This window comes from Hippocampus zosterae, chromosome 8 (assembly GCF_025434085.1).
Source record: "Hippocampus zosterae strain Florida chromosome 8, ASM2543408v3, whole genome shotgun sequence".
Classification (NCBI taxonomy): Eukaryota; Metazoa; Chordata; class Actinopteri; order Syngnathiformes; family Syngnathidae; genus Hippocampus; species Hippocampus zosterae.
Genome location: NC_067458.1, coordinates 22,437,723 through 22,450,664, shown reverse-complemented (window position 1 = coordinate 22,450,664; position 12,942 = coordinate 22,437,723). Strand labels below are relative to the sequence as shown.

At 44.3% G+C, this 12,942-nt stretch overlaps 1 protein-coding gene across 1 annotated transcript; it reads left to right on the top strand.

Moving 5' to 3' along the window:
* Window positions 1-651: 651 nt before the first annotated feature.
* sh3gl1b (SH3-domain GRB2-like 1b) lies at window positions 652-12,772 on the top strand. The gene is made up of 9 exons (XM_052073753.1): window positions 652-1,008; window positions 3,933-4,001; window positions 4,335-4,407; window positions 4,514-4,657; window positions 5,425-5,558; window positions 5,649-5,807; window positions 5,900-6,003; window positions 6,873-7,006; window positions 10,458-12,772. Exons 1-9 carry the CDS (start codon window positions 964-966, stop codon window positions 10,649-10,651), a joined length of 1,056 nt encoding a protein of 351 aa, XP_051929713.1. The 5' UTR covers window positions 652-963; the 3' UTR covers window positions 10,652-12,772.
* The last annotated feature ends 170 nt before the right edge of the window (window positions 12,773-12,942 follow it).

Below are 12,942 nucleotides of genomic sequence, written 5' to 3'. Positions count from 1 at the left end.
GATTTGTGCAGTGGTTTATTTCAATTACAGTACTATTCTTCAAACAAGATCGTAACATAACACATACTTTCGAGAAAAGATTCACTGTAATCTGCCAGTACATTTTAGACTTCATTTTAATATACTTCTATTTGTTTCCATTTTTAAAATTCGTTTGAAAACACATCTTGATTCTTTGGCTTTGGACCCAACACAAGACTGAAAATATTCTATTGTTTTCTGATGTCGACTGTGTATATGTTCATATCATTCATTTGTGGTTTAATTTATTGTTTTCTTTTTTTTGCTGTATTATTTTTATTTTATGTTATATGTAAAGGGCTCTGTTACAGCTGCAGTTGTTGTGAAATACGCTATATGAATAAAGTTGTAGTGCACTAAATGCCTCACCAGCCATGAATCTCACCGCACGTCACTGTAATTTGGCGCGAAAAGTTTTCTTGTTGTGTGAGTGAGGTAAATGATCATTTTCAGCCTATATGACAAGTGAAGTTTGTCTCTGACGACCGAGTAAAAAGTGTGCTTTAATGTAAGAGCAACGAGAACATCTGGCCCGGTGACCTAACCTGCACCTCCAATCGCAACCACACGGTGGTGGTAGACACCAATGCAAGAGTTCTCACCCCCGCCACCCAACACACATTGAAACTCGCCCCAGAATCGTTTCATTCCTCCACAGATTTGTTTGTGTGAATACGTGGAAACTCGCCACAATTCACCACTGCACTAAATTACACTTCGGGAACAGTCTAGCCGGTGTATGTCCGGTGACAGTGGGACAACTCCCCCGCGGACGTGGACGTGGACGTGGTCAGTCGGCGTGTCCCGACCCAGTTGACGGACATCTGTGCAATCCTATGATACCTCCGAATCATTTCCACTCGTTTTGCCCCCAACGCTGCGCGGCCAACTTGGGACACTTTCACGCCACGAAAACGCCGTGAAGTTGAAGACACTGCCAAAATGTCCGTGGCAGGCTTGAAGAAGCAGTTTTATAAAGCGAGTCAGGTTTGTGCAACTTTTCTTCTTCAGCCCAGTTCACCACCACCACTACCCCGCTTGGGTTCGGCTAGCTAACAAACTCTCGTAGTTAGCTTCTCTTAGCGTTCAAGCTAACGCGGTTGAGTTTCTGCTCATGCTAATGATTGGTGCACTAACAACAATAAAAAAGGAAATGTTACATTTCCCGATGCGTTTAGTGTTTTTGTATTTCGTGTGTTTTGTCTCCTCCTCCCCACCCCCAAGCTAATTAAAGTGGAGGTGAATCTTCCAGGCGTTTCGTTCCCTTTGAATTTTTATTTACCAAAGTTCACCGACGATCGTTCTTTCAGCCTCCCGTTGAGTCACGATCGAGAAGCAAACAACTTTTGAATGTATCTGGAAATGTGTCAACTTTCTGGAAGACCTGGCGACCTCTTTTCCACTCCAGCTGTGTTGTTAGCCTTTTTTTTTGTTTGTTATTTAAATCCAGGAGATCCACAAATCACCCATGACATAGATTGTGAACCCCCACTGGTGTCTTTGGCCACACAATTGATGAGAATTAATGTAAACGTGGGACTTCTAATCCTACTTCTACTCAACCCGGGCAAGGATTCAGAAAAAGAATGTCTTTTTCTTCACCACCCCTGCTGATCTAAGCAGGAAAGACATTTGGTTTCTGCCTCAGGCTTCCTGTCAGGAACACAGACAGATCCCTGACGGTTAGAACGTGTTGCAATGCCAGACGAGCTTGTGTATAAACACCAGAAGTGGACGCTAAACACTATCTGAACAAGCGCGGGAAAAAATTAATCGATTAACTCAAACCACTAAGTTAGGACCAAAATCTCTGTCTTGAGTTTGTCTTGGGATCATATCCCACAAGGACGAATGCAACTTCAGACGCAATAACCACTGTGTGTAGAAATAAAATGGAATGAATGCGGTCAGCCATAAGGAAATTGTTTAGGTTCTTTTTACACTTAAAAAAAAATACAGGCAACGTATCTTAAATAAACACCAAAAGGTAGAATATCAATGTTAGCGGTGTACTGTTTATTTTGCTGTATTGTGTAGTTTTGATGGCTTCTATAATTGCGATGTGATAATGGTGGGATTCAGTTGGGTAATTTGCCACGAAAGGCCCAGGTCCTAAATATCCAGTCAAACACTGTTAAACGCATCGAGATAAGCGCTACTTTCCCCTTTTTTTATTATTATTATTTGGGCTTCACCTCCTTTGTTTTCCCTCTTCTCAATAACAGTTGACATGGCTCGGATTTTCCTCACTGGAGGCATACAGGAAGCGGGACTGGATATCAGTGCCCAACAGTGCTCACATCCTTGTTTATATCCTCTCCTTTTCTCGCCTGCTTTTACATCATCATTAACTCCAAAAGCATTGAACCTTAATGACCAGACAAACAAAAATCACGTTTGACAGCTAGAATGGCCAGAGGGTAAAAGTTGCATTTTATGGCATTGAGCTCCTCGACAGTTCCAGTGAAACCTCGAAGGCAGTCTGTTGATGTGAGAGATGATCATCGCCTGACCTCTGGGAATTTATCCAATTTTGCTTAAAATTGGACCAAAAATTGTTAATTATTCACCACAAAAAGTATAACATTGACATTGCTCGATTTCTTGGTTGTTTTCTGCTCCGTTTCCTTCAGCTTGTGTGCATGTAAACAAAAATGTTGCAGCGACGTGAGGGCAAGGACGTTACGTAGGCCGGTTTTACCCTGCATGTACAAGTGCCCCATTCTGGTTTGTATCTACATTTTCAAGTGACATACATCCAAGCGTAATGACATTACCGCAAATATCATGTTGTTGCATTTAATTTTATTAAAAAAAAGAAATCGGGGAACTTGACCACTGTGTATTTCCTGACAGCATTAATCATTTCCATGATACGTTAAATAATTCATAAAAAGTTCCCTTGATCTTCTCGAATCGAACGAGGGGTTTAGTTCGTGAATCTCAGCTCATGAATACAACTTGTAATAAATGCGCGGACTATTTGTTGATCCGATTGATGCGTCGATGCTACGCTCAGATGGGCAGCGATCCGATTTGTATCTGACTTTTCATCCATATTTGGAAGCGGTCCGATTCCAATCTGATTCAATGACACATATGCAAAGTGCGCCCCTCTGGAGTCAAAGAAAAATGAAAAAGCAAAGTCCCTTGAACCTTCATATAAATCCAGCCGTTCGAGCTCCCTTCTCATAGATAAGCAAACTTGAACCCGGAGACACAAATCTTGATTTCTGTGATGTCGAGTCAGCAAAGACTATCTTGTGACGTGACTGTCTCAAGGCTGCGTTTCAACCTTAGCCTTACGCCCCCCCCCCCACACACCCCACACAAAAAATGTAATTCCAGCCATGACAAAAGGATTTCAAGCCTTACCAATAATTCAAACTATTTTTGGTTCCATCATCCTCATGTGACATTTGCCTGATAATTACTCACTTAAAAAAAAAAAAAAAATTATGGTCGTCGATACTGAAACCAGAAACAGATTGCTGGGAAAAGTCTGAGCATGACGTAAGGGTTAACAAAAAAAAAGTGTATTTATTATGCTGATAAAGTGGGTCACACAGTTATACTGCAACCCAGGGCTGTAAATCATCGCCGTTATCTAAGTTGGTGTTTACGGCCAATGGATCCGGGAGGAACTTAAAAACAAAACGGGACAGATGTACAAAGTCGCCGAGCCCAAAGTCAACAAGACTGAAGCAATTAGTCCTTGCACCAGAACAATACAGTCAAGCAAATGGCGGCGTCTAGCTGCGGAGCAGGCGTGTGGATTTGTCTATTAGAACCGTATGGGCCTCATGAAATGAGCTCACCCTTTATACTCCCCCCCCCACCCCGTCCCTCCCACACTTTTCACCCCCCCCCCCCCCCCCCCGGCTCTTTGTCTTCCTCCTCTCTGCCGCTAGATGGTGAGTGAGAAAGTTGGCGGCGCTGAAGGAACCAAACTTGATGACGACTTCAGAGATCTGGAGCGGGTAAGGCAACAGATTTGTTTTCAAAATGAACAATGAGAGCGCCAACAATAGCAAAAAAAAAAAAAAAAAGGTTTCTTAGTCAACAAAGTGGACACGAGTAGGTCAACACACCCTAGCGAGAGTGAAAAGGGCCCTGAAAAAGGGATTCTTATTGTTATAATTTTTTTCCTTCTTTTTAAGAATGACTACTTTGCAGATTGAAATGAACAGCAGCAAATAAAGCCAACCATCAATTTGGAAAAATCCTGTTTATTCCTCATCATTTTTTTTTATATGGGGTAAATTCCTGGAATTTTATTTGCTTGTTGAAGTTCATGCCGTTTCACCCTGTAGAAAGTGGACGTGACCAGTAAGGCTGTCGCAGAAATGATCTCCAAAACATCGGAATATCTCCAGCCCAACCCTGGTGAGAGAGAGGAGGATGAGAAGGGGGGGCGTTTGCATATTTACAATATTATATTGCAATATTTTGGAAGCGTTTCATCAGCTTCCTTCTCTCTGCCCTGCCGCAGCATCGAGGGCCAAACTATCCATGTTGAACACCATGTCGAAAATCCGCGGTCAGGTGAAGAACCCCGGCTACCCCCAAGCCGAGGGGCTTCTGGGAGAATGTATGACCAAGTATGGAAGAGAACTGGGAGAGGAGACTAACTTTGGTAAGTAGGAGAACCACGTCGTGCCGCAAAATTGAATCTTCATCCTGTCATATTATTCACTCGGATAATAACCAGCAAATCAGGCGACCGTACGATACACAAAGGTGCTTGTCATTCACGGGATTTTCCTGGACTTTCAAAAGAACATCTACCAAATTTTAGCATGTGGGTCTGAATCATTGCATCAGCGCTAAATGGCAGCAGCAAAACACACATTTGCAAAGTGTGGCCAGAATGTCGACGCTCTTTTGCAGGGGTGTCCAAACTTTTTGCCAAGGGGGCCAGATTTTATGTGGTAAAATGTCGGGGGGCCGACCTTGGCTGACATTCTTTACATCGAACAACAATATTGTTCAACAAATTTTAGTAAGCCAGTCTGTTTCACATTTCACAATTTCAACAATCTTAAGAATTTCTTTTGGTTCATTTGAAACAGGAATTTGAAATATGACATATCAGTCAATATAAACACGGAGTGATGTCTTGTTAACTCGTGAGTGATGCCCTCTAGTGTTTAAATGCTATTACTCATTTAGTGAATGCTATTACTCATTTAGCCACTAGAGGGAAGCAGTACTCTATGAAACATCACTCACCAGTCTACGAGACCTCAGTCAATGCAACACGTGTTCCATTGCGCCCAACCTACGGGCCAGACGGCACTGATTTTATGACGGGGGCCGAGGGCCGGATGAAATTCGACCGCGGGCCGGACTTTGGACATGCCTGCTCTATTGCCTCGCTGACATGTTCATGTCCGTCTCCAGGTGGCGCACTCGTGGAAGTCGGGGAAGCCATGAAGAGAATGGCGGAAGTCAAAGACTCGCTAGACATTGACGTCAAACAGAACTTCATCGACCCATTGCAAGGCCTCTGCGACAAGGACCTCCGAGAAATTCAGGTTTGTTTGTTTTTTTTACCCGACGTGACGCGCCGCATTTCGCCAGAGGGGTGCGCTGTGGAGACATTCTGTGATTCCGTCGGTTCGCAGCACCACCTCAAGAAGCTGGAAGGTCGCCGCCTGGATTACGACTACAAAAAAAAGCGGCAGGGCAAAATTCCCGATGAGGACATCCGACAGGCCCTGGAGAAGTTTCACGAGTCGAAGGAAGTCGCAGAGACCAGCATGTATAACCTGCTGGAGACCGACGTGAGCACTCGCTTTATTCACTTAAGCGTACAGTTGGACCGGCATCCGTGACGTAGTTTGGTCGGAACGCCGTGTTGTGTGTTTGTGAGTAGATTGAGCAGGTGAGCCAGCTCTCGTCTCTGGTGGAATCTCAGCTGCAGTATCACCGGCAAGCAGTCCAGGTCCTGGAGGAGCTGTCTGACAAGCTCGGAGAAAGGTGTGGTAACATACACCGCCTTGTGTATACAACTCGCACACACTTAGCTTCCGGAAAACATCATGGCTGCACTTAGTATTGATCGGGCAGTATCAGTTCACACTTCAAAACGGTGCGGGGGGGGGGATGCTCGCTGTAAAATGAAATATACGGCGTGTGGCGGGGGATAAGAGAGCTTTTTGTTAAATCATGAATTTTCACGCACGTGAGGCACCACCGCCACCTACTGGTTTTTTATATGATTTACAATGCAAACTGCTTATTCTCATTCACAGATTGCATCAGACCCCTCCTCCTCTCTGACGCAAAAAAAAAAAATAGACGTACAAGTACATCCTTGGTAGGCGGGGCCTAATTTTAAAAAGACGTACACGTATGTCTTGTGGGGATGTAAGAGTTAAATATTGCATGTTTAAATAACAAAATGTTCAACCAGACCGTGAAATGAAAGTCTGCTGGCTTTATGCTAGCATGTGATAGGAAAAGCTCAAGATGGGCTGATGGAAATTAGGAGAGATGTTATACTGTTCCTGTTCCTGTTCCTGTCACTTCAAACAGCCGAAAGGAGCACACGAAGCAGCAAGACATTCAAACAGACCATAAAAAAAAAAAAAAATAAACTTACGTATACAAAGTATCCCATCTGTGCGAACGACAATGACTGCTTTAGCCTTTTGGGGCGGGACCTTCTTTGCCTCTTCTTCTCTTCCTGCTCGAAATCTTGCTCTCTTTTTTTAGTAGAACTCAGCGCCGTCTGGCATGTTGTGGCATCGCATGGTACTGCAATGAAGGTGCAACCTGGACATTGAAGTGATCTTCAAAACGAGCTCTAGTGGTCATGTGATCGACGTGCGCGTCTTTTTGAACAGGATGACTGAGGCCCAGTCCCGACCAAGACGCGAATACACACCCAAGCCCAAACCTTTGTTTGACTTCGGAGAAGACAACCACTCCAACGGGGGCTACACCACCTCAATGGCCCCGCCGCCTTCTCGCAACTCAGGTGAGGCACTCATAAATTTGCTGAATTTCATTTGGAAGGGAGACACACAACATGTCCGGCGATTCCGGGAAAACTGCAGCACGGATTTGAGGACACGTCTGTTTCTTTGAAACTGAGCCGAGAAACATTCCAGCCATTTCCAACGTGATTGCACAAGACCTTCATGAGTCAGTGCAACACAGCAGAGATATGCCGCACACATCTGGTGTGTTTGTGTGTGTGTGTGTGTGTGTGTTTCTCTTTTGGCTGGTCATTGTCTGACTGACCTTGGTCCTCTTCCCCGTGACATCACCAGAACGATCAATTCACTGCGTTAGATTCTCTTTGCGGAAGCAAACATTGCGTGAGTCAAAGTGGGCGGAGCATGATTTTTTTTTTCCTGTGGTATTATGTGTTTGTTTTGGGTAGCTTTTTTTTTTTTTTTTTGCCGGGGGGGAGGTTGTGAAAAATAGAAAGCAGAACACAAACTAAATTGTCGAGGAGTTTCAACACATGCGCCTCATGGCTTCATGTTTTCATTGCTAACGTTGCACGTGGTGAAACGCATCCGCATCCTGCGTTCTGAGCCGAAGCGCATTTTCGTTTTTTTTTTTTCTTCAAAAAAGGAACTCAAATTGCCACGATTTTAAATCATGTGCTGTTGAAACATATTTGTGCATTGCACCGCATCTTGTCAGTCATCTTTATCATTTACCCCCAAAGTGCACTGTACACGGTTTGCTCTTACCCCGCACGACGTGTGACATTTCGGCATTCACGAACCACGACACTATCGTGTAGGAATTAGATGCGGCTTCTAATTTGCCTCATGTTAACATCAGTCTTTTCTAACTATTTTACATTTGAAAAGGGTCTACACTCACGTTTTCAAACTACTACAGTCTGAAATGAATGAATTAATGAATGGTTGTATTTTAGGGGGATCCTAGGACTTGGGTAGCGACCAATCACGGCTCACTTCTTTTTCGAGTTTGCTCATGTGACATTTGCAAGCAACGGATGTCATTTTCAGGCGGCCCGGTAGTCCAGTGGTTAGCACGTCGGCTTCACAGTGCAGAGATACCGGGTTCGATTCCAGCTCCGGCCTCCCTGTGTGGAGTTTGCATATTCTCCCCGGGCCTGCGTGGGTTTTCCCCGGGTGCTCCGGTTTGGGCGGCCCGGTAGCCCAGTGGTTAGCATGTCGGCTTCACAGTGCAGAGATACCGGGTTCGATTCCAGCTCCGGCCTCCCTGTGTGGAGTTTGCATGTTCTCCCCGGGCCTGCGTGGGTTTTCTCCGGGTGCTCCGGTTTCCTCCCACATTCCAAAAAACATGCGTGGCAGGCTGATTGAACACTCTAAATTGTCCCTAGGTGTGAGTGTGAGCGTGGATGGTTGTTCGTCTATGTGTGCCCTGCGATTGGCTGGCAACCGATTCAGGGTGTCCCCCGCCTACTGCCCGGAGACGGCTGGAATGGGCTCCAGCACCCCCCGCGACTCTTTAGAGGATCAAGCGGTACGGAAGATGAATGAATGAATGGATGTCATTTTCAGTCAACAGCAAGTGGCAAAATAGCCGCCCCCTGAGATGCCTAAAAATCGGTGGATTTTGTCACTTATTTCATATTTTACAAACGCAGTACAAATCTGAATACCGTGTTTACACTCGTGGGGCCGCATAGAACATATTTATGTGAAGAAAATGTTTCACTTTACTTCTCTTTTAACTAACAGCAAGGACAACCCGTCCCCCGCCCCTCCATCCAGTCGTTTGGGGTACGCTCTATCTTACCCATAGAAAATGGTTTTAATATACCACAAATTCGACCACTGTTCATTCCATGCAGGTTGGAAATTAATAATTGAAAGAATGTGCCCCAAATCCCTCAAGTGTTTCACTTAACGTAGGCAGTTCCATTCGTGTCAGTGTCAAATACCTTTTCAAGACGTAACAACAGGAGGAGCGATGAGCTCTTTGCGCCTCTCCAGCTCGACAGTGACGCCACACAAAGAACGAATTGTTCAATGACGATTGTGCAGTTTCTTTGTGCACGGAGCTCCCCCTGCTCCCAGATCAGATGAGTGACACGGGTAGTGGGAAGGCAGAGTTGTGGGGGGGAGAAGTACCCACGCTCTGGACTTGTAGTGTACCTGTGGTGGTCAGATGGGGAAAAAAATATATATACAGTGGTACCTCTATTTACGTAATTAATATGTTGCGGAAGAAATTTCTTAACTAGAAAATGTAAGTAGAGACACGTTTTCCATGTAAATGCCCTAATCCGTTCCAAGCCACCCCAAAATTCAGACATAAATGTTTTATAAAGCATCAAAATATGTATCAAATACTTGTTACAATTAGATTATTGCACAATAAATGAGAGTTGTGCATAATGTAAAAAACATAGAATAAAGAATAAAAATGATGGTCATTTAACTTTTAAATCCGTCCTCATCGGGGGTTTTTTTTGCCCTCTTTAGTCCGTGTTGTCTCTCAGAAGTGTTTTTTTGCCTGGCGTTTTGTCAAGAAATGATCCAAGGATATTTGCTTTTGTCGGCTTTTAACGATCCTTTGAAAATGAGCGATCGCCCAACTGGTGAACACTTGTTTCGGGTGATTCACATTTACATAAAACGATCTGAACACCTCATGGCCTGAGGGACGAATGACGAGGAAGCTGCATAGACACATACGGTAGAGGTCCCTCTTAGCCAATGGGATGCCAGGATGATGCTAGCTAATAGCTAATGGCACAGCAGCTATAAGTATGTTGTGTTCAGGAAACTCGGAGCTACGAGCGACAGCCTATACTGTATTTTTTTACCTTTCGTATCTTGAAATTTCTTTCGTAGCAAAGGGTAATATTTTTCTCTTGGGGCGTTTTGTAACTCGAACATTTCGTATTAAGATACATTTGTAAGTCGTGGTACCACTGTATGGTTTATCAGAAGAAAAATTGCACCTTAATGTGTTTTTGGGGGACACTTGTTACATTAAATGAAGCTTATAATAGCTCGCGGAACTTATTTGTCGACACGCCATGACTGCTACTGCGAGCGGGGCGGGCGTACCTGCCTGCAAGAGGCGGGGCTGAAACATAGCCGTGTTGAAAACCGTCTTGGCACCTGGCGTACACCCACTAGAGAGCAGCATTTTCTCGGTCAGATTCTGACGGCTCTGAGGATTTCCCGCAGAAACGTGCACCACTAGTTTAAAGGGTCTTGAGGGAATCTCGAAACAATGGTAACAAATTCACCGTGCCTGTTTTTAGTATCAGAGGACAAACGGGGAGTATGTGTGCATGGAAAATGAACAGGATGTAATTGTTACGGACAATAAGGAACTTTTTTTTTTTTTTAAATAACCACCAAGCAGGAGATGACACTACAAGAAAACCGGTGCCTCAGGATGTTGTGACATTGTCTGTAATGCTGTGGTAAAAAGTCCTGCTTTTCCCTCCCCCTCGGCCGCAGCCCCGGAGCAGCCCAGCTGCAAGGCGCTCTACGACTTTGAGCCAGAGAACGAGGGCGAACTGGGCTTCCGGGAGGGCGACATCATCACGCTGACCAATCAGATTGACGAGAACTGGTATGAGGGGATGCTCAACAGCCAGTCTGGATTTTTCCCCCTCAACTACGTGGAGGTGCTGGTTCCGTTGCCCCACTAAGCCAAGAGTGGGTCGGGCGCGGGGCCTCAGACAGACCCGGCGTGGTCCACACGAGAGCCGCTTCCGCTCGGAGGACTGACTCTTAAATCCTCCCTTGAGTTCTAGACCGAGACAAAGCAAGCACGCAAAGCTCAGGTTGATGCAATACTCCCCCAGTTTCAAATTTGAGCGCCTCAGTGATGACACCTGCTGGCCACTCTGACAATTGCTTTTTATTTTATTTTTAAAATCTGACTGAGGTTTTGAACCACACCGTCGCAGCCTAGCGCTTTCTAGCAACAAATGATACCTGTGGAAGGCAGTTGAAGCATTTATTCCATAACCTTGATCGCCGGTTGCAGGTCCAAGTACTAGTCAGCGCTTTGCCCTCACAAGCAACTAAGTGCACTACAATACAATACAATACATGCTGATTTATATAGCGCTTTCACAACAGCGGCAGCTGTAACAAAGCGCTTAACAAAACACTAGTAGAACGATTATCCATCCACACAGCAGTGAAAGGAAAACCTTCTTTTCTTACGCTTATTTCCATGGGCAACCCATACTATGAAAACTGCAGGGGCCCCAAAATTGAACCCTGTGGAGCAGAGTTGGGACTCTGGTTAACCAAGGCCGAACTCATGTGCAGAAATGTTTTTTGGAGTGGTGCGCTTACAGAACTAGTACGACACTTGTCCTACTTTTGTCTTGAATTGTCTTGCTCAGGATAAAGGGCGTACTCGTACTTGCACCTTAAGCTGGAAATCAAGAATATGGAAAAAATGGTCAAAGAGCTACCCATAGCCACCAGATAGCCTTCAGTGTTTTGGCTTTTCAATGGTTTTGTCTACAGTGTTTTCTTACAGCATCTCAGTGATGCTAGCATCACTTGACAAGTACACGTTGCCCCATTTTGTTTCAGTGTGTGTCCTGACCCCTTATAGAGCCCCTTTTACACACGCGGTGCCTGAAAGGACGACGCTGCTGGCAGCGTTTGTGTCTTTTTGTCCGTAATGTGAAATTCCTGCTTCCCTCTTCCATTTTTTTTTTTTTTGGAGAGGTGCGGGAGTGGCAAAAGTCTCCCTTGCAGGTATTTCCAAGCTCTGGATTTTTATCTCAACTCTTCCTGTGCTTTTAATACAAGTGGAATCACCAAAGTGGAACGGCCCAACAGTGAGACAAGTTTTAAAATATTGAACACACTTTTAAAAGTATTCCTCAGCGTAGCAACTATTTTTACTCTTACGCAGTCCAGAAATGGGAGACTATCCTTTAACATCACTTTCAGGAAAAGACGATTCGCTCGCAGTCATCCAATGTAGAGGTAAAGTGTGCATGCTTCAAGCTTTTTGTCTTGGAAGTTTACTGTAAAACTGACACACAAACAAAAGCGAGTGAAACATTGTCCACTGAAACAACAAAACGTTTTACCGAACCACGTCATCTAACGAAAGTAATGATAACGATGCGAAAGGAAGAGCTAAGACATGTTAGCGTTGACATTAAATTCATGGACCTCATGTACAGCAACCATTTCCGGTGCAAAGACCAGGCGGCAAAATTGTTTCACCTGATGTTTTGTAATATTCAACACTTTTTAGAGCCGATGCTTTACAAGGTTGCAAGAATTTGAAGTTCCTTCACTCACTCCAACATAGATAGGCGCTAGGCCCCAAAATGGTGCCATGGCATGTGTTTTATATTAGTCAGGGCTTTAGCAGTGGGTCAAACAGATTGTGTTCCACCCTGGAGCTTCCACTGAACAAGAATCCATTTGTGTACGGTTTGAGGATTCCAAACTCACTCAAAGGGAAAACGATCAAGGGAAAAAAAACTTTGATTCGGATATGTTTTTACCATTTTGTCAGTGTTTGTGTATTTACCAGAGCGCCACTGTGTTTTGGTCCTTGTCTAATATGTTTACAAGTGGTATCATAGCACTGTGCATGGATTGCTTGCTGTTGAAGGAAAAAAAACAACAACAAAAAATTGCTTTAGAGTGCCTTTTGGAACAGAAAGGTGGGAAACCAAAAACGAATGGAGTAGCTACTTTAACTAAGTGGTCCACAATTTCAAACCCGTGGAACTTTTACAACACTACAGCTGTTTCCCTCACATACACGGATAACTTTTTTTTTTTTCCAAAAAGTCCCATTCATTTCCTGATTGTAAAGCGCGACGTTTTGTGTAGTCTGTCTTAAATATTCAACGGAATCGTTCTTACACGTATTCGGGCTCACTATAGTATTATTTTTATATCTAAACCAATTACAAAAAAAAATGGCATGTAGTCCTTTATGATATTCTTC